A 21,445-nucleotide genomic window follows, 5' to 3' on the forward strand; every position below is an offset into this window, starting at 1 on the left:
GGTCACATGTAAGGTCACATTTCAAACATGTGTATGATGCAGCTTATTACATGCCATAGAGACCATCGACTTGACATGTTGGTGACAGGAATCTAGTTTCAGATGTTCTGTCCATTTTTATGCCCCCTTTTGAAGAAAAGGGGGTATATAGTTTTCACACTGTCCGTCAGTCTGTCACACTTTTCGTGTCCGCTCTCTAATTCAAATAGTTTTCATCCAATCTTTACCAAACTTGGTCAGAAGTTGTATCTAGACAATATCTAGGTCAAGTTCGAATATGGGTAATGCCGGGTCAAAAACTAGGTTATGGGTCACTTAGTGCATTTCAAGGATTTAGCATGGTGTCCGCTCTCTACTTTTTGTGGCTTTCTGATTTATTTTGATATTTTAAGACATTTTTATGCCCCCGAAGGAGGGCATTTAGAGATCGGACTGTCCGTCTGTCTGTCCGTCACACTTTGCGTTTAGATTACGAAAAATGCTCATTATTTTTATGTCGCTTCAGATAGCAATTTCATATTTGGCATGCATGTGTATATGGACAAGGCCTTTCCATAGGCACACAAATTTTGACCCCTGTGACCTTGACCTTGAACTTAGGGTCCGCGTTTAGGTTTCGAAATCTGAGTTTAGGTTTTGAAAATAGCTCATAACTTCTACCAAGCGCTCATAAGGGGCATAAGTCATCCTATAATGACAGCTCCTGTTTTGTCTAACTTGGTTAGTTCTATCTTGCTTACATGTAGGCTGTGTTTTATGAGAAATATTTTCAAGCGCAACAGATAGCAATTTTGTTTCTTCGCCTGTGAATTTTGTGTTTAACTTTGTTTTCTTTGTCATTTATTTCAGACCAAATCTTGATAACCATTTGTAAAGCATTCTGTTGTTATTTGAGTTTAACCCTTCATGTGACATCATGTGTTCATGTCAATTCAAGTTTACCCGGTTTTGATTTTTCAGTTTGATGTTACATTTATTATATAAATTGTAATTTTTAAAAGATATTTACATGTAGTTTTAAAAATTACATTTAAAAGCTGAAAATCTATCATTAATACTTGTGATTTAAATGTATTGTACTAGCCAATTTGTCACTTATCTCAATGAAATGTGTCATTAATAACATTTTCATATCCATCTCTTCTTTTAAAGTTTGTTATCCCCCGCCAAAGGCGGAGGGATATTGTTTTGGCGTTGTCCTTCCGTCCGTCCGTCTGGCACTTTTGTGTCCGGAGCCATATCTTGGAAGTACTTTAGTGGGTTTCATTGAAACTTGGTATGAGTATATATAAAGATAAGAGGCTAATGCATGCGAAATGGCATTGTACACTATCTGTTAATAATGGAGTTATGGCCCTTTGTATCTTAAAAAAAAAATGTTTTATTAGCCGAGTGTCAAATATAACACTCTTGTGTCCAGAAGCATATAGGCAGGGGATATCAATTCAACGAATTGGCTTGTTTAGGTAAATAATTCAAATAAAACATGAAGTGAGTGTTCGCTGACATCATTTTGTGTATTGATAGATAGTTAATCTTGTGATATCTAGACAAGGATTTATTGGTTGTTTTTGAAGGTATATAAGCTGTCTCATGCGAAAAGTGGTCATATGCCACGTTAAAGTCACACAAAGCTTAGAGGCCTCATTAGCGAACAGGGTAGTTCCTGACCAACGTGTGCAAAGGCCATGCTTTTTTAAGGAAAATGCTCTCCGCATATGGAATGAGAAAAATTTTGCAGTATACTTCTCCTCATATCATAGTTGTTTATATTTCCTTACGGCAGTTGTACTTGTTTGTTTTCAGGAACAGTTATATATATGAGAAGCGTTCTGAGAAAACTGGTCATAATGCATGTGTGTAAAGTGTCGTCCCAGATTAGCTTGTGCAGTCTGCACAGGCTAATCAGGGATGACACTTTCCGCCTAAACTTGAATTTCGGTAAGGAGGGACTTTTGAAACTAAAAACACCATAAAAGCGGAAAGTGTCGTCCCTGATTAGCCTGTGCGGACACATATTTCTATTGGAATATTAAGCTAGATGTTTTAATGTTTTCTCTGTTGTGATGTTGTAGATCGAGGCAAGAAGCAGACGGACATTCACAAGGCCAAGGCGTTTGTTGGCACTTGTCCAGACATGTGTCCCGAAAAGGAACGATACAATCGGGAGGACAAACGATGTTTGAGCGTCTACGAAATTGTTCCAGGCACTGAGAATATTGTTAGTTTCCCTAAAATGTGAATCTGTTGTTTTTTTCTGTTTTTAGACCTTTAAAAATTTCAGACTTTTTCTTAATTGGCAAAAAAATAATTCTTTGTGTCTTTTTGTGTTTAACACTTTTAAATTAAATTTTTTGTTTTCTGAGAAACACTCAGTGTTATGTTATTCAAAGGTTCATGGTTCCTATCATTTATCAATTTAATCTCCCAAAGTTTCCGTTTGATTATTACTGGTAATAATCTATTAACAAGGTTGTATATTACCTTCTATTTTCCAGTTATGTTTAGTGATGCCTATTATCATTAATGTAAATCATCAAGATAACAATTCTAACAAATGGTACTTTTACTTATAGTTAAAAAATATGTTGAAGATGATTTGTTTTTGGCCAGTTTTCATATTCTTGTCTCAGGACAGGATGTTATTGGGGGTACTCATGGTGGATAGGCTGGCGACTTTCCACTCTCAAAGTTGTTCAGTTTTCATAACATCTCTATAAAACTTTCTGGAAATGTTTGTTGACATTCGAATTGAGGCAGAGTTCGATAACCAGCCGATAACCAGCAGAGTAACTTAAGAGTAATTGTCCTTTGCTTATGCAAACAAACTGCGTAATTCGCATTTACCCAGTTTTTCTGTAAGCATTGATTACCAAATATTCAACAACATTTCCAGATATGTTTGTTCTGATAAAATGGAAGTCAAGTTTCATAACCAGCCCCAAAATTATGGCATCAACTAGGCTTCATATTTTGCCCATACTTTTGTCCATGACCATGTTGAATATTTATTTTTCATGACTCAGAATATTTTGACTGATTAAGAGTTAAGTATCCAAAGTGTAAAACAAATGGTGGTTTACTGTATTTTCAGCAAGCTAAATGACTAAGCACTGAACAAGCCTTTTTAACATTTTAATTTTATGAGTTCACTCCTGTATTTTAAACACTCAATATATCAAGCTGTAGAAACATAAAAAACAATTGAAAGCTGGGTATTTTTGCACTTTTCTTGTTAAAAAATCAAATTAAAGTTGCTAGAGCTCGTTAAGTGATTTGCTTAGTTTATATATGTATAAGATGCTGGAGATGTACATGTATAAGTATTTACAAATGTACTCAAGAATGTTTTTCACCTTGCCTTTAAATTGAATTCAACTTTATTTAAACAACGTAGAGTTATTGTATTGTTTTTCCAGTGAACATGATATTTCTTTGTTAAAACTGTTTCTGATGATAACTTTTAATCATATATACTCATTTCTTGACACATTTTAGTTGAACTATATTATCTTTAAGTGCATTTGTTCTGGAATACTTTAAACATAAAAAATCATGGATGTAAAAACTTGGGCAAACTGTGTCACTGGAGACAAAAAGATGTTTAAAGTTACATATCCCATTTTGACAATTAAATGTAATATTTTCTTTTATATTGTGTTTTAGCCTGGAAGGAACCCCCAGGTTGACCATCAGAGAGCCGTGAAGGAGTTTGTACGATCATCACCTGACCAGGTATGGAGGATCTCTCAACCAATTGAATTTTAACTTGAAATATGTCATCACCACAGAATGTTTATGTACAAGACACAATAACCAAGTATTTTGGGGCATTTTAAGCATAAGTGTAATCCTAAATAAGCTTGTATTTAAGCTACACAAATTTATGGAGGTTGTGATTTTTTCAGTCTTTTCATATGATATATTTTTATGCCCTCGGATCGAATGATCGGGGGTATATTGTTTTTGGCCTGTCTGTCAATCTGTCCCAAAACTTTAACCTTGGTTGAAGTTTTTCAATAACAAGGTTAAAGTTTTGCAATATTGAAGATAGCAACTTGATATTTGGCATGCATGTGTATCTTATGGAGCTGCACATTTTGAGTGGTGAAAGGTCAAGGTCATCCTTCAAGGTCAAAGGTCAAATATATGGCTTCAAAGCGGCGCAGTAGGGGCCATTGTGTTTCTGACAAACACATTTCTTGTTGTCTTTTTGAAAAGCAGTAAGTGTCTTTATTGTGTTGATACAATTAAACTCAAATAAAAAGGTTTGAAGTAGGCAAACATAACCAACATAACTATGATATAAGACAACAATACAGCTTTTGGATGTAGAAAAATATTATTTTGAAAAACAAATCAAATGTGACTTTAAGGATTGTCGCTTTTAACTTGGGATAGCACTGTTTTTACCAGTTCGAGTCAGGTTTCCATAAACAATGAAAATAATTTGAATGTCACAATTTATTTCCAGGATGAGCCATTGCCTCACGAGTTACGTCCGATGCCAGTTTTACTGTACACAATGACGTACCTGCTGAGTGACATTGCCAATAGGGGGCAGGACGGACGTTGGGGCGACTGGTTTGACTTCCTGTGGAACAGGACCAGAGGAATCAGAAAGGTCTGTGTTCAAGACTGTTTCTTTTCCTTTTATGAACCCTGTCATGTGAAAATTTGGTCCACTGCCATATGTGGCTAGTGTAGCTCCCAACAAGATTGCGCAATTTTGCAGTCTGGTCAGGAGCTATGCTGTCCACTGTAAAGTCACACAAGCTTTTGATGGTCTTAGGCATAACACAGTTTGTATAATAGTGGTTGTAATTAGGTGTCATCTGCTTAAAAAATATAATCTTTAGAATAAAGCAGTTTTATTAAATAACTAATGGGACCCTGTGATGTTTATTTTCTCAGCAATGATATTTTAGCCGAAACACAAAAGCTTTTTTTTAATGATTAATATACTTTATGATATGAATGTTCAACAAATATTTCACATCATGTATCATTGTTTGGTCATACCCAGGACATTATCCAACAGCAGCTGAACGATAGGAACGCTGTGCAGCTAATAGAGAGATGTGCCCGCTTCCACATCTACTGCTCGGAGCGACTGTGTGAGGAAGACATGCACTCTTTTGATGCCAAAATCAACAATGAGAATCTCACTAAGTGCTTGCAGACTCTACGGGAGTTCTATGCAGATTTGGAGAAGAAACAGAAGGTTTTCTGTGAGAATGAGGCAGAGTTTCGCGCCTACACTGTCCTTATGAACCTAAATGAGGGCGACATTCTAAGGTAAGTTGCTTGGTGTTGTTTTTACTGCAAACCAATTAATTAAACAGTTTGTTTGTATGCTGGATGACAATGTGAAAGCATATTTTTTGCAGCAAAACTTATTAGATAATATTTTTTCTTGATGTATGTTACAAGTTGTTTGTATTTTAATCAAATTGATAGGATGTTTGTTTGGTGTTAAGTGTATTGAAATAAATAATATCTATGTTTTGTGAACACTGTTCTGTTCGTAATTAAAAACTGCTGCTTTCAGCATTTATGAATTCTCTTAATCACATAATGCTTATTAATTACCATAATTACTTTGGACACTCAAAGTGTTTGAACACCCTCTTATTTGAGAAAAAATAATATCTTTGGTGACTTGTTTTTCGCACTCCATGATTTTTGCTTGTAAAAACATGTAATGACTCTTAATTTTCACACAATCTCATTACATAAGAATTCATCCTCCAAGAATTTGTGTTAGTCCGCTGACAAATCACATGTGTGTTATACAACCAGAAGACGGTCATAAAACCTGACAGATTAATGATTTTAGAAGTAGTGTTTCGCTAATAAATGTCACTTAATATTTCAATATCTGATAACAGTGTTGTACTGTTTAATTGTGGCAAATAAGATTCAATTTAATTTTGCAATATTTTAATGTGTAAAAGACAATGATTCCTATTGCAGTATAGCACATGCTAATAAATGAACTACAGAAAAGTACAACCTGGTATATCTTTCTGTAAAACAAAATTACACTAGTGAAATGATTTTAAAGTCATTCATATATATCCTTCAGAAACTTGTACATTCCCAGGGCTTTTTTTTCCTTCTGTTAGAATGGCCGTTTTTCACAAATTTGGGAAATTCGCTGCTCAAATTTTCACAATTTTAGAAAGTTTGCAACACTTTTTCACAATTGTGAACAGTTCGCGACTCATTTTTTCACAATTCTGAACAGTTTGTGACTCATTTTTTCACAAAATGGGGGAGGGGGGCAAGGCTGCTCCACAAAAACAGGAAAAAAAAGCCCTGCCAACCAGAGTATTATTTACAAGCATTGGCTATTTGTCATCTTTACTGTTCTGCAAGTGACATGCATAGCAGTATCGGAACATTAATATAATAGGTATATTTTCAGTTTGTATTCAACATTTGACTCACAAAAAAAGAAAAAAAGTTAACTGTCAGAAAACTTAAAAGAGTAATGAAGGGTATATCCGCTGTAAATGGACATCTTTGGTATTGACACATTAATAGTTATGTAATAATACAGAGTATTTTTATCAAGGTTTGCCTGGTTATTTACATATCATACATACTTTGGCTATTGTGTCAATATAAATATCAAACAAATAAATAATAAACATTAACACAGGAATTGTTTTTAATTGTTTTTTTCCAAAATAATATAAATATACCTATAACTTTTCTCCATTTGTTCCACAGAGAAGTTCAGCAACTGCGCCCAAGTATCCGTAGCTCTGAGCCCATCAAGTTTGCACTGCAGGCCTACTTTGCCCTCAACAACAACAACTACATTCGTTTCTTTCGACTGGTCAAAGAGGCCTCATTCGGCAATGCCTGCATCATGCATCGGTACTTTACACAGATGCGGAACAGGGCGCTGACGCTGATGATGAAGGGATTCAGCATGGGGTCCAAGTCAGCCCAGGTATTAGTCTGTAGGACCCACAGACCAGACTGCAGCCAGTCCTTTGATTCATTTATGAAATTTATTCATAATTGTGAATAACCAAATTTTAACAGTCTATACTAAACCAATCAAAGATTCCGTTCTCATAAAACAATTAGTTATGTTTTTTTTCCTATAGGTAAACTGACCCTACCAATGTGAGGACTGAAATTCTATATACGTTCAAATTGGTTCAATTAAATATTGTTCATTTATTGTGTTCTATTTATAGCTAGGGAGTATAACATGTGACCTCACATGTTCAAAATATTAATGTAAACAATAAATATTTCAGAGTAGCGCTAGCAAACTTCAAGTTAAATCTTATGATGAAACATTAACTTGTATTTTTTAAAGTTAGAATCAAAACTGTCACTTTTGTGTGTGTCCTAACACAAATCCCAATGTTTTATCAGGGCAATCAATAAATGACTGCAAAATTATCACATTGGACTAAAGACTCTTCATACAAACCCGTAAAATATAAAAATTATAAGAATTTCAATGAAGTGAACAACTTTAAAAGTAAAATCTTTTGTGTGTGTCCTAACACAAATCCCAATGTTTTATCAGGGCAATCAATAAATGACTGCAAAATTATCACATTGGACTAAAGACTCTTCATACAAACCCATAAAATTATAAAAATTATAAGAATTTCAATGAAGTGAACAACTTTTAAAGTAAAATCTTAACCAGGTGTTTAGCCTTCATCTTTACGTTTTATGTGCTCTTTAACAAGGTGCCATTCAAGGACTTGGTGCGTATGCTGGGGTTTGAAGATGAGCAAGAGGTGTCACAGTTTTGCCAGCACTACGGTTTCCGGGTATCTGAGTCTGAGGTAATGCTGGATCGGGCAGATTACATCGAGCCGGAGACTGCATGGTCTCCAAGGCGTTCCATAAACATCATCGAGTCCAAGTTGTTGGTTACTGTTGGCGAGGTGGGTGTAACCAACTATACGTCAATTAAGCCTATAAGTCCTTACTGGTTGTTTCACCATGGATTTGTTCTCCATATGTCTGACTGTGTGTCTGTCTTTCCATCCCCATGAATAAAGTGTAAATGATTATGGTAAAATATTACACATGAACATATAAAGAGAAGTATGAAGGTATTGCTACATCTTTAATTGATAAGAGTCTAACCACTGGAAAACTGGTGTATAGTTTGCAATACTGTCAAAGCCTGGTTCTTTTCTCGTCGGTTTTGTTAAAAAACGTTTGTATATATATAAAAATGGATCATAATTTAAAGTTGAGGATTTTTGTTATCATTTCATTTAAATATTCACAGTTCATTAAATTTTGTATGACTGCTTAGCTTATTGTTTCACCCATTGATATATATACCAAAATGATGTTCCTAATTGATGGATATTTTATGTTTAATGTCAGTTTATGAATGGTGGGACATTTTCCGACACCAGATTGATGGAGCCATCGTCTTGTTTTGATGTCAACGGAGTTTTCCACAGCATTGTTGAACTGCCTTCAAAAGGTATGGAATCAGGCGAGGGATATAGAGTCTAATAAAATGTAGAGTTATTATTATTTATTGTTGTTTTCTGTTTTTACTTGTCAATAGTTATCTTCTACCTGGCATGTATAACTGTACAATAATGCATACAAACATAATACCAATACTTAAGATAAACATAAAATAATCTCATTTTCTAAAAAATAAATGAGCTCATTTATTAGCTCGACTATTATATATAAAATATATATAGTGGAGCTATCCTACTCACCCCGGCGTCGGCGTTAGCGTCTGCGTGCAAATGTTACAGTTTTAGTGCTACCCCAATTATTTTCATTGTCACTTGACATATTGCTTTCATATTTTGCATACTTGTTTACCAACATGACCCCAACCTATAAACAAGAGCAGACAACTCTATCAAGCATTTTGTCATAATTATGGCCCCTTTTCCACTTAGAATATGCAGCAAATGTTAAAGTTTTCGTACTACCCCATTTATTTTCATTGTCCCTTGACATATTGCTTTCATATTTTGCATACTTGTTTACCAACATGACCCCAACCTATAAACAAGAGCAGACCACTGTATCAAGCATTTTGACATAATTATGGCCCCTTTTACACTTAGATAATTGAAAATTTTGCTTAAATTGCCATAACTTCTTTATTTATGATCACATTTTATTATTACTTTGACAAAACAACACTTACCTGAATACCACAATGGATTCCACCCAAACAATACCCCACGCCCCTACCCAGAATTCCTTCCCCCCTTCAACCCCCCCCCCCCCCCCAATTTTTTTTTTTAAACATCTAATTAATTACCCCATCCCACATCATACCCCCCTCACCCCCTACCCCCCCCCCCCCATTTTTTTTCTTAAACATCTAATAAATTACCACACCCCACATTATACCCCCCTCTCACCCCCCAACTCCCCCCCCCATACCCCCCCCCATTTTTTTTTAAACATCAGCTAATAAATTACCCCACCCCACATTATACCCCCCTCTCACCCCCATACCCCCCCCCCTCTCACCCCCATACCCCCCCCCCCCCCCAATTTTTTTTTTTAATTTTTGAAAGATCGTCTAATACATTATTGAATATAACCAATTTCCCCATGATGGCTTACGTTATAATGTCAAGCACTTGAATAGTCGAGCACGCTGTCCTCTGACTTCTTTTCCATAGGCTTCAATTAATTAAAAGCATTTATTAATTATTATATGACTTCTTGGCTTTGTATAAGGAGTTGACCCACTTGCTGGTGCTAGGCAACAGGAGGTGAAGGTCAAGCAGGAACCTCAAGGTCAGCCAGTAGAGAGGGCTGCGACTCCTGTTGACCTGACCCCTGAACCGCCATTATCTCTGCTGAAACGCGTCCCACCAGAGGTTTGAACTTATTCCTGAATTTTATGTTCGGCTATTTTGGAAATCAAACCAAAAATGTGAAATTTGTATAGAATCTGATAGTAAAAGTGCATAAATTGGTAGAATGAATGACAAGCATTTATATTCCTGAACATTGTTGTAAATTGTTATAACAAAAATCTTTAAGTTTTGTAAGACATATGCGTATGCCTGTATTTATATTTTGAGGGACAACACATAATAGTTTTTGTAAGAAAATCAATCAATAGCATTTACATTCAGCGTGTGTGTTTTCATGCCTCCAGTTCATTAAAGACTGCGCCAAGATGCTGTTCTGGGAGGTTATAGATGAGCTCGTCAAGGGAATATCCGAGGACATTGTGGGGGAGGTCTCCAGGAAACTGGAGTATGTTGATGATATCTGGGATGGCCTCGTCAAGAATGCAGTTGTGCAAGAGGAAGTGCAGTAAGCATGGTTTCTTTGTGTTTTGGTAAATGCCCTTCTATTAATAATAGTAAACCTTCCTTGCTTTGATTTTTTTTTGGCAATTATAGAAAACAACTTTGACATTTTGACCAAAAGTGTGATATTAAAGGCACATCATTACTTGTGCTTTTTAATTGGCAAGTGACCTTAAAACAAGCTGCCTTGTTTCTCAAAAGAAGAGGTAACTTTGTCTGATTTTTGTAAACATACACAGGTTAATTAGCATGTAGTTTGCTCAACTGAGCAACTGAGCACATGGTTTTTATGCAGAGCTTTTAGAATACTGTGATGTCCTTTGTGCATTAACTTAAGCTTCAAACGACTTTTCCCTACGAAGCTCTTTCTAATTGTAATTAAACTTTACAGGAATACTTATTGGTGACTCTTAAAAAGTTTCTCGAATGGTTTAATTCAGGTGCATATGTATGTCACCAGTCCTTGAAATAGATTAAAAAAATGAAAACTTCAGGAATCTCAGCAACAGCAAGGGTTAGGAGTTTTATATTAAGTTTGTTACATCGCCTATTGGCCCACTACTAAGTTTATTGAAATGTCCCTGGGGTAAAGAAAAAGCCCACCCCATGGGTACTTGTTTCCAGCATATTACTATAGTGTAATTCTGTAAACATACTTTTCTCTTAATACTCAAGGCCCATATGTTTGGTATTTTGTTATGTAGCATATTATAACTTCTTCTATCAAGTTTTATAAATGATGTCCTTGGGTTCTAACTTGGCCCAACCCTGGTTTATAATTTAACATACAACATAAAATCCAGGAGGGTATGCAGTGTCTATGGCTTTTGTGCAATCTCATTAACACTTGTCTTTAGATGTAGTTTGCAATTATTTCCTAAATCTTGAAAAAAAAAAGTACATTTATTTCTGGTAGCATGCTAAATATTTAAATAATAAAAGGTGTTTTACATTTTCAGTGTGTTTTGTATGTGTGTATGTTTTACTTGTTAAGGCATGTTGTTTCCCAGATCTTACTGTGAACTTTGATTGCTACTGACAAAACTCAGGGCTTCTGTTTATTTCATCTTGAAGGAGTTTATGTGAGGAAGTTATGAGTGAGGCCCAGTATGAACATCAAGAAATTCTGCGTCAAGAAAACGAAGAACGGAAACAGCGAGTGGCCGTACTGCTGACAGACGATCTCCTGTATGATGTCCTGTGTCAGGAGATACAGAGCACTGCAAGTGATGAGATGGTGTAAGTTGGTGGACTGTGGTTTTGTCGGCATTATTTCTTTGAAGACATTTAAATATTGGATAAAGCAAGAAATATCTAAATCTTATTAGTTGTTTTAGAAAGTAATTGGTGTTTGTTGATTTGCAGTGTTGTATTGGAATGAAATATGTGGGTTTCTTACATGAAAACTGTTGTTTCTTTGTTGGTGTTTCCATCTTCATAAACCTATTTTGCAAAATATCTCTTATGCTATTGTTCTTTTTAGAGCAGATAAATACATTCTGCAATTCTTACCTTTTCTTTTCAATTTTCATTGTTTTTAACCCTTTGCATGCTGGGAAATTTGTCGTCTGCTAAAATGTCGTCTGCTGAATTTTTAAAATAAGCATTTTCTTCGATTTTTTTCAAAGAATACTATCAGAATAGCAAACAGTTTGGATCCTGATGAAGATGCCACGTTTTGTGGCGTCTCATCTGGATCCAAACTGTTTGCAAAGGCCTTCAAAAGAGTTAACGTATTTTTACTCCCACAGAGAGGTGAAGGCCCAGTTAAAGCGAGAGTGTGTGGAGCGTGTGACTGCCACTATCACTGAAACAGTCGTTGGGGAAGTTGTCATCGACCTGATGAGAGAGATGTCCGAGGATGTGTTTGAAACAGACGTACGCCAGCGCCTCAAACAATTGGCAGAGTTTGAAGGTAGGCCAACCTTGAGCAAATGTTAAAGCAATTGTCCATTGAGGGTATAATGGTAATAGACAGACTTGTAGGTCAATTGTCCATTGAGGGTATAATGGTAATAGACAGGCTTGTAGGTCAAACTATTGTCCATTGAGGGTATAATGATAATAGACAGGCTTGTAGGTCAAATTTAAACAAATGCTTAGGTTGGTATGATCTAAGACTCTAAATACTACAGAACTGTGTTAGTGAATTTCTTACAGCAGGTGTCAACATGATAATTGATAAGCCCAAACGACAGATAATGCAATGATGAAAAGCTTTAATGTAACCCCACCCTTAACCCCAAGTAGTGTTGGGTCAGTAGGTAATGGCAAACAGAATGAATTTTAATGCTTGTCATAGGTTGTAAAATGTACAATTACCTGAAAAAATCTTTTTTCTTGATTTGTTTAAAATTATATAAATCCAGAGATAATTAAGCTGAGCAGAGCAGGAAAGTTCTGGCAGATATGGAAAAAGGAGTATAAAGCCGTCACAAAACTGAAGCGGGCAATGGAAGGGTTTCCATCTGCACCAAACATGGAAGACTATTCTGAGCAAGTGCGAAGCCTTGTTACGGTGGACGATACAAGAGTGACCAATGGTCAGTTCTATGTTAACAAGAGGGCTAAGCTCACTGTCCGCTCGGCAGTTGAGATCAACAGAAATCGACGAAATGCTGACTCGCAGGTTTTGGTTCACACGCTGTACCAGAGACTGCTGCAGCATACGGCATGGCTGCCACTAGATCTGGTTGGAGTTGTTGGGAAACAGCTTCTGAGGAAATACAAATATACATCTGGTAGGAGGGGCTGAAATGTTTTTGAAAGACGATGGTACTAATACTATTGTATTTATTTGCTCTCAAGATGTCTGTTTTCTTCTCTTCTTGCAATTGTAGAGATCAGTTGACTTATGATTGTTATTGGTCTATGACTAGGTAGTGCAATTTACTCAATACCTATGGGGTCAGTGATTTCAGTTTGTCCTATGGTTTATATTCACCTGTTCTTTATTCAAACGTTTATAAATCTCGCATTATCAAGTAAAGGCAGGTATAGTAAAATATTCATAAATTACATTGTTATTCTATGCTTGCCAGCTACCAAGGGGGTATCAAAGGTCTTCTGGAAGCTGTTGCTCTGTCTGCCAGATATAGATCCAAATGCAGGGAGCACCCTAGACAACATAGCTAGCAAGCATCTATGTAAATGGATTATAAGTAAATGCAGCAAAGGGACACCACCCAGTGACCAGCATTCTGTAAAGGTTTGTCTCCCTTTGCTTGTGTGCCACCTTTGATACTAACATAAGGGGAAAGCATGAGCACAAAATGTTAAAAGGTACACCTTAAAACATCATCATTTAATGATACATTCGTTGTTAAATGCAATGTGTTTATAAGTATACTAACAATAACTAGCATTTTTCTACCTACATATACAATTACTCCATTAAGAGGCTGTAATGAATTCAAATTATTTATAAAAAAAAGGTTATAGCACTTTATAAATTTAGTGACTGTAACTTTTTTAGAATATTTAATATCAGCAAGATTCACAGTTATTGATTTCCTACAATCATGGATGCAGTCTGTTGAAGATAGTAGAATTCTAGTAAACCAAGTTAAGTAAAATAACTTTAATTGCAATGTTCATGCATAGATAGTGTTTCTATCACAGTGAGCTACTTCATCTATATTTAATAATATATTACCGTAATAATTACAAAAAGCATGGTACTAGTATTTAATGGTTTGAAATACATATGGTAATAAAAAGTAATTAACCGGTACATAAAAATGAATCCCCAAAAAAGCATTTTTTAATTATAATAATTAAATAATAATAATAATAGTAAATAATAATTATTTAATGTGCTGAAATTTTGATTGATATAAGTAAGCTATTAATAATTAACAAAGCTACTATCACAACTATTTGTAAGTGAATATTTATTATATACCAGTGTTTGGCTACAATAAAATGGGCCTTAAATATTACAATGTACGATTAAATGCTCTGCTGGTTAATGTCTGCATAATAACTTGTTTATATCATTGGCTTTCCATGTTTAATATTAGAGTGGCCTACATTAGAGTATATGTGGTCTATGTGTTGGATGATTTGTACATATGTGACCTGCATCTCCAGAAATGAGAGGGAATAAAAGCTATGTGTATTTAATAATTACACTTAGAATACAGGATGATTTGTACATATGTGACCTGCATCTCCAGAAATGAGAGGGAATAAAAGCTATGTGTATTTAATAATTACACTTAGAATAGCAAAACTTATTATTATTGTCATAATTATTAGCATGACAATCTAATACTTCAAAAGGGGCTTAAATGTTAAGTTGTTTAATGTGTTCAATGAAAATTAATGATATTTATTTGTATGCTCCCCCATAAAATTTTTGGGGGGAGCATATAGTCGCCGCTTAGTCTGGCCGTGCGTATGTGTGTCCATGCGTCTGAGCACAATTTTTGTTCGGGCTATTTCTCAGCAATTAATGACCGGAAATCAATTAAACTTTATGGAAAGCTTCACTACCAAGAGGAGATGTGCATATTATCAGCCGGTTCTGGTCGGATGATTTTTCACAGAGTTATGGCCCAACTGTACATATAGTGCAATTCTTGTCCCCCCCCCCCCCCCCCCCCAACTACTGACTGGAATTCAATGAAGCATTATGGGAAGCTTAACTACCTTGAGGAGATGCGCATGTTATTTGTAGGTTCTGGTTAGATGATTTATTAAGCGAGTTATGGCCCTTTGAAATTTTGAAGTTGCTAAACCATCCATCGTATTATTTTGTCCAAAGTTATGCCCCTCAAGACGTTTCCTTTTATCTGAATATATAGTGCAATACATGTATTGTGACAAAAAAAACTTTGGGGAGCATCACCCGTCTCTGATGGTTTCTTGTTTTAATTATCAATCAAATCATAAGCAAAGGTTTTCACAATTGAGCCAATGTAGGTCTGAATTATTGTACCATGTTATTTTCTCATCATTAGTTTGATTTCATATCCAAACTTTTCAAGTCCTTAGTGAGTGTGAATTTCAGAGAATTTGTTGTTACCAAAAAACAGGGATGAGAGCATAACTGTCATTTAAATGTGCTATCCTACAGAAGTTAGAAATAATCAACTTTGGTTAATTTGTCAAATTTTGCATAATTTAACTAATAATCGTGCTTAAAACAGTCACTTTTTGTACTGTTTGGCAGATTTAATAAAACAGTAAATTTAACAATATACATAAATATATACACAAATGTCCAGGGTTCTGTGCTGAGTCTGTACCGGAGAAATGTAGCAGAGACGGGCAAGGCCCCTGTGAGCCTGGCAGTCTGTGTCCGCAGTGTGTTTGGTTCCCTTGAAACTGAGGACATCCTTGCAGCAGAGGAAGATGGCCTCTTGCTGGGAACAAGTGCCATGATATTGGTGCTCCCTGCTTTAAGGGAGAATGCTGATCCAAAGGTAATTATATATGGTGACTGTAAAGGAAAACAATTTTTGGCACGATTTAAGGTGCTCCTTTCGAAAACTCCATATAATCATTCAATTCACTACTCATAACATTACATCTAGTGTGTGAGTCAAGTCAAGTAAAAATAAGTACCACACAATGCTGCTAATTTTACCAAAGTTCACATATCATATATTAGTTTTTCTTATGAAGAAAGTAACTCGTGTTACACCTTTTCACAGTGTGACAAGTAGAGATATTAAGGAACATTGTAATAACTTGACTCAGTGTATTTAGTCTTACTTTCACTTTCTATAGACCTTGACATTACTCAACACTGTCAGAGATTGTATTAAGTGTTGCGCTATTTAGCTAAAACTGAAAATCTCCGTTTTCTGAAACAAAATACATGTAACAATTATTGTAGTTTGTTTTCTTATCATTCTTATCATATTGCAGACTTACTGGGCACAACAATCTGAGAGACTTCAATCAATACTGAAGGTCAAACCTCAACAAGACTGCATGCCATTGGTCATCTTCTTGCCAATGTCCACCAATCATAATACCTGTAACAAATCTATACAAAAATGGCTTGATCTTGATGACCACCCAGCTGTGGAAATAATCAGGCTGAAGTTGAACTCCAGTTTACCAGATGGGATTGATGTTGTTGACCCACAAGTATCAGAAAAGGTAAATTTTGATTAAACAATTCACTTGTATATTTATGTGGTACAAGTGACTTGTCCTGAGTGAAGATATCAGTATTCAGACTGTTAACCAGGTGGACACACTTAGCATTTTAAAATCATGTAGTTTGGTTCTACTAGGGGATGAGAACACATTTTGGAAATAGTCATTTACTGGTATCAGGTAAACAGGCATTGACACATCTACAGACAATGGTATTACCAAAGAAAATTGTAATTTCCATAATGATTATCTTGAAAGATTTCTTCTGGGAATGACTCACCTTGCGCTTGACTGCTTTCCTTTCAATTTAATAAATTTCATTATGTTTCTGAAACTCTGATGTATATGTATTGATGATCAATTGCCAACGTTATTCTTCTTGAGCATTATTAATTTAGCACAACCTGCATGAAAATTGACCAATTACAGCTTGTGAATCAGGGATTGAGATGACCTATACATGGGATATGTTTTAGTGTTTAATAATAGCAAATTGTTACAGCATCTTACTGAATAACGATTTATACGTGGAGACACTACCTAACACAACAGGGCTGATTGTGCATTCAAAACATAAGACAATTGGTACTAATCAGCAAAAATGGCAATTTTTTTTTTAACTTCATCTTCAGACATCTTGGTTAAACTTCTAAAAATATCCTAAATTACTGAGGTCATGGCATAATTTGGTACTTCTAAAAATATCCTAAATAACTGAGGTCCTGAGATAATAAGGTAAATTTACTGGAGACATTTTTTAGCCATGGTCATTTTATGGCTGGGATTGTGACCTACATGATCATGATGTTACAAAAGACATCTGGCATATTGATTGATGTTCACTATGCGTTGTTACACCCTGTTGAATTCCTTTATAGCTATGCGAAAGCCTTCAATGGTGTGCGGAGAACTGCAATCCAGTCCCTGTCCTAGAGGTTAGGTATCTCAGAGACTTTGTTGAGTCTGCACTCCTCCGATTTTACTACAAGCCTGTGCAGTATAACCTCAGAAAACGCAGAGAATTGGGATATCTAGATCAGGTCAATATAATAGCTTTGTTTTGTTTTTCTCTCTCTTGAAGATGTTTTAACAGTCGTACTGAGAGAATAGGTCTTATGCCATATGCTGCGAGCAAATCTCAAGACTAGCTTGCCCATTTGCAGAGGCTACCCGGTGTGCTAATGAAGCCACATAATCTTAACCCTTTGCATGCTGGGAAATTTGTCGTCTGCTAAAATGTCGTCTGCTGAATTTATAAAATTTGCATTTTCTTCGATTTTTTTCAAAGAATACTATCAGAATAGCAAACAGTTTGGATCCTGATGAGATGCCACATTCTGTGGCGTCTCATCTGGATCCAAACTGTTTGCAAAGGCCTTAAAAATTTGGTTCCCGCATTGTAAGGGTTAAGTGACTTTGTAGCAGACAGCGTACACCCTGACTGAACTGGGTTATTCTGCACATGAAATAATTACCATTTTCCCATGGACCTCATATTTGATCTAGGTTTGCTTTTGTGTCTTTTTTGTTTAGACAAACATGTAAGCTGATTTATGAATATTTTTATTTTTCAAGTTGTATGATAAGACAATAGACACAAAAGTGAACCCATTTGATTTAAAAAGATCCATCATCTTGTGTCTTTAAAAGGTATATTTTCAAGTTTTTGTCAAGTTGTTTTTTATGTGAGGAAGAAGCTTATATACCAGTTTGCTGTTTCATGAATTAACCTACTGGTATTTTATTAACTTAATGCTGTAATAGAGTATTCACATATGGATGAATGGTGTCAGTTGAGTATAAATACTTGTTTGGTTTGTACATTTCTGGACATTTTTCACATATATAAACTAAGGCTAAAACCATTTGCGCAGTACTTTGAGTACTTGATTTGTGTATTTAGAACATTTTGCACTTAAATGCAACTTTTCACTTAATAGGATCCAAACACTTTGCTGGAGCTGTACAACAGCATTGTCGGCCATCTTGGTGAGGTGGTTACCCATGACGACCTGTATGTCGTCTGCTGGCCAGTCATGGAGTTCACGTCAGCTGCTGAATCAGGTGTGGTTCCAGAATGTTCTATTCATTTTGAGAGACAAACTCATGTATTGTTTACAACCCCAGGTATTCTCAAGTTTTTTAATGCTTGCAAGGGTAACAATTTTTATGCCCCCTTTCGAAGAAAAGGGGGCATATAGTGATCAGACTGTCCGTCTGTCTGTCTGTCCATCTGTCCGTCTGTCTGTCTTTCCGTCACACTTTGCCTTTAGGTTTCGAAAAATTCTCATGACTTCTATGTCCCTTGAGATATAACCTTCATATTTGGTATGCATGTGTATATGGACAAGGCCTTTCCATACGCACACAAAAAATTACCCCTGTGACCTTGACCTTGAACTTAGGGTCCGCGTTTAGGTTTCGAAATCTGCGTTTAGGTTTCGAAAAATGCTCATAACTTCTATGTCCCTTGAGATATAACCTTCATATTTGGTATGCATGTGTATATGGACAAGGCCTTTCCATACACACACACATTTTTACCCCTGTGATCTTGACCTTGAACTTAGGGTCCGCGTTAAGGTTTCGAAATCTGCGTTTAGGTTTCGAAAAATGCTCATAACTTCTATGTCCCTTGAGATATAACCTTCATATTTGGTATGCATGTGTATATGGACAAGGCCTTTCCATACACACACAAAATTTGACCCCTGTGACCTTGACCTTGAAGTTAGGGTCAGCGGTTAGGTTTTGAAATCTGCGTTTAAGTTTTGAAAAATGCTCATAACTTCTATGTCCCTTGAGATATAACCTTCATATTTGGTATGCATGTGTATATGGACAAGGCCTTTCCATACGCACACAAATTTTGACCCCTGTGACCTTGACCTTGAACTTGGGGTCCGCGTTTAGGTTTCGAAATCTGCGTTTAGGTTTCGAAAAAAGCTCATAACTTCTATCAAGCGTTTATAGGGGACATAAGTCATCCTATGGTGACAGCTCTTGTTAGCTTGACTTTTCGAAGAAAAGGCAAGCTATTCTACTTGCCCCAGCGACATTGTCATAGCTGGGTACAGGTTTTTGGGCGAGCTAGTTTCTCAGGAATTTATTTAAACTTAAAACATGTATACTCCATGATAATATGACCAAATAGGCCAAGTTTGGTAACTCTAGTTTGCAACTTGGCAAAATTAGGGGCCATTTTACACTTGTCATTAAACACTATATGGGCAGATTTATGTTTTTTTCGTAGGAGAGTTTTGTAGAGTTTTTTTAGAGGTTTCATTTAGACGTTAATGCCCTTATATTGAAATGACTTATAGGCCGAAATTGGTTGCCCTAGTTGAAATTTGATAAAATTAAAGGCCTTTTTATGTTTGGAAAGTTGCATATATACAAAATAGGCAGGAAAAAGTTTTTTCTTTAAGTTAGTTCTCAGGAGTGGGTAGAGGGATTTTGTTCGCACATGCACATTTTTTCCCCTTATCAAAATGCCCCTTTAGTGAAAGTTTGGTAAGTCTAGTTTGAAAGTGTCATAGTTACTTATTACAACAAAGTACTCTATTGTGATGAAACTATGCTAAGAAATGCTTTATGTCCAGATGTAGCGAGGCATTGCATATGGAGTGTGGGTGGTGAAGGTAAATGTTAGTAGATCATAAATAATTGTTTTTGTCAATGATGTGAACAAGAAAGAAACACAATTCATGCAGTGTTAGCAAAATTGGCTAAAATACTCGGGACATCTGGAACCGCATTTTAAAAATTTGCAGTTTCAAACAAAAAATGCCAGACCTAAAAAGATTTTAATATCTTATTTGTTCTAATTATATACACAATCATAAGTGGCAATTTTTTCTTGCATAAATTGTTCTTAATTATGGTTTTCACTTATGAAATGGCTAAATTCATACATGCAATATTTATTTAGAAGGTCAAAATAAGGGCATTGCATTACAATTTCGGGGACATTTGACCTTGTGGAATTATAACGTCTTATTTACATTTTTATGCCCTCTGGCATATGTGATCGGACCGTCTGTCCGTCTGTCTTTCTGTCACACTTTGCGTTTTGGTTTCGCGTTTAGGTTTCGAAAAATGCTCATAACTTCTATGTCCCTTCACGTAGCAACTTGATATTTGGCATGCTTGTGTATCTCATAGAGCTGCACATTTTGAGTGGTGAAAGGTCAAGGTCAAGGTCATCCTTCAAGGTAAAAAAACATGTATCAAAGCGGCGCAGTAGGGGGCATTGTGTTCCTGACAAACACATCTCTTGTTTTATAAGTTATTCTAACCTTTATTCATTTTAAATGTGCTAAATATTCAACTGTAAATTTAAATTCAGATTAAGTGCAAAATGTGCAAACTACTTAATGAAAAATTTGGAGAAGGTGAAAGTAAATTTTTGTGGTTAGTCCATTACTTTTGTCTGCATGTAAATGACATATTTGTTAAATGACATCCCAAATCATTCTTCTGGTGTATTCTGATGCAAGAAGATATACATTGTTGGCATATATGGGGCACATCGGGTCAATCTAAAGGGTAAGGTAACTGTTAGCAACTTTAAAAAGGTATCCACTCAAAATCAAGGGGAGAGTCTTTTGCAAATGAGGAAAATACTTAAAAACTTCATACCTTAACTAACTTACCTACTATACAATATGTTTGGCTTTGCAACAAAAGCCATAACACTGACAAGAACAATTTTTGTGTGCTTTCCTCCTTCAGAAATGGTTCCAGTTGCTTAAAAATCATGGTCGCCATTGGGCGGGGCATTTATCCTTATATGGCTACAGTAAAAACTTGTAAAAACTCTAAATGTCACATTTATTGTCCAATCTTCTTGAAACTTGGTCAAAACATTTGTTTTAATAATATTTTGGATGAGTTTGAAAATGGTTCCGGTCTGTGGAAAAACATTGCCTACAAGAGGCGGGGAAGTTATAGTAAAACCTTGTTAAGCACTCTAAGTTACATTTATAGTTCACTCTTCAATGAAACTTGGTCAGAACATTTAT

The 21,445-nt window shown here is 35.7% G+C and overlaps 1 protein-coding gene across 1 annotated transcript in view; it reads left to right on the plus strand.

Moving 5' to 3' along the window:
- Positions 1–21,445, plus strand: part of LOC127881746 (germinal-center associated nuclear protein-like) — a 40,598-nt gene that overhangs the window by 14,428 nt on the left and 4,725 nt on the right. The window contains exons 10-27 of the mRNA XM_052429829.1: positions 850–870; positions 2,076–2,221; positions 3,667–3,735; positions 4,475–4,624; positions 5,027–5,298; positions 6,739–6,964; positions 7,728–7,928; positions 8,383–8,485; positions 9,724–9,866; positions 10,151–10,311; positions 11,382–11,546; positions 12,059–12,222; positions 12,677–13,048; positions 13,349–13,515; positions 15,539–15,736; positions 16,185–16,421; positions 17,300–17,461; positions 18,362–18,485. Coding sequence (XP_052285789.1) covers positions 850–870; positions 2,076–2,221; positions 3,667–3,735; positions 4,475–4,624; positions 5,027–5,298; positions 6,739–6,964; positions 7,728–7,928; positions 8,383–8,485; positions 9,724–9,866; positions 10,151–10,311; positions 11,382–11,546; positions 12,059–12,222; positions 12,677–13,048; positions 13,349–13,515; positions 15,539–15,736; positions 16,185–16,421; positions 17,300–17,461; positions 18,362–18,485 — 3,081 coding nt within the window. The remainder of the gene's footprint in view (positions 1–849; positions 871–2,075; positions 2,222–3,666; positions 3,736–4,474; positions 4,625–5,026; positions 5,299–6,738; positions 6,965–7,727; positions 7,929–8,382; positions 8,486–9,723; positions 9,867–10,150; positions 10,312–11,381; positions 11,547–12,058; positions 12,223–12,676; positions 13,049–13,348; positions 13,516–15,538; positions 15,737–16,184; positions 16,422–17,299; positions 17,462–18,361; positions 18,486–21,445) is intronic.

Source organism: Dreissena polymorpha, chromosome 5, assembly GCF_020536995.1.
Source record: "Dreissena polymorpha isolate Duluth1 chromosome 5, UMN_Dpol_1.0, whole genome shotgun sequence".
In the NCBI taxonomy this organism is placed as follows: domain Eukaryota; kingdom Metazoa; phylum Mollusca; class Bivalvia; order Myida; family Dreissenidae; genus Dreissena; species Dreissena polymorpha.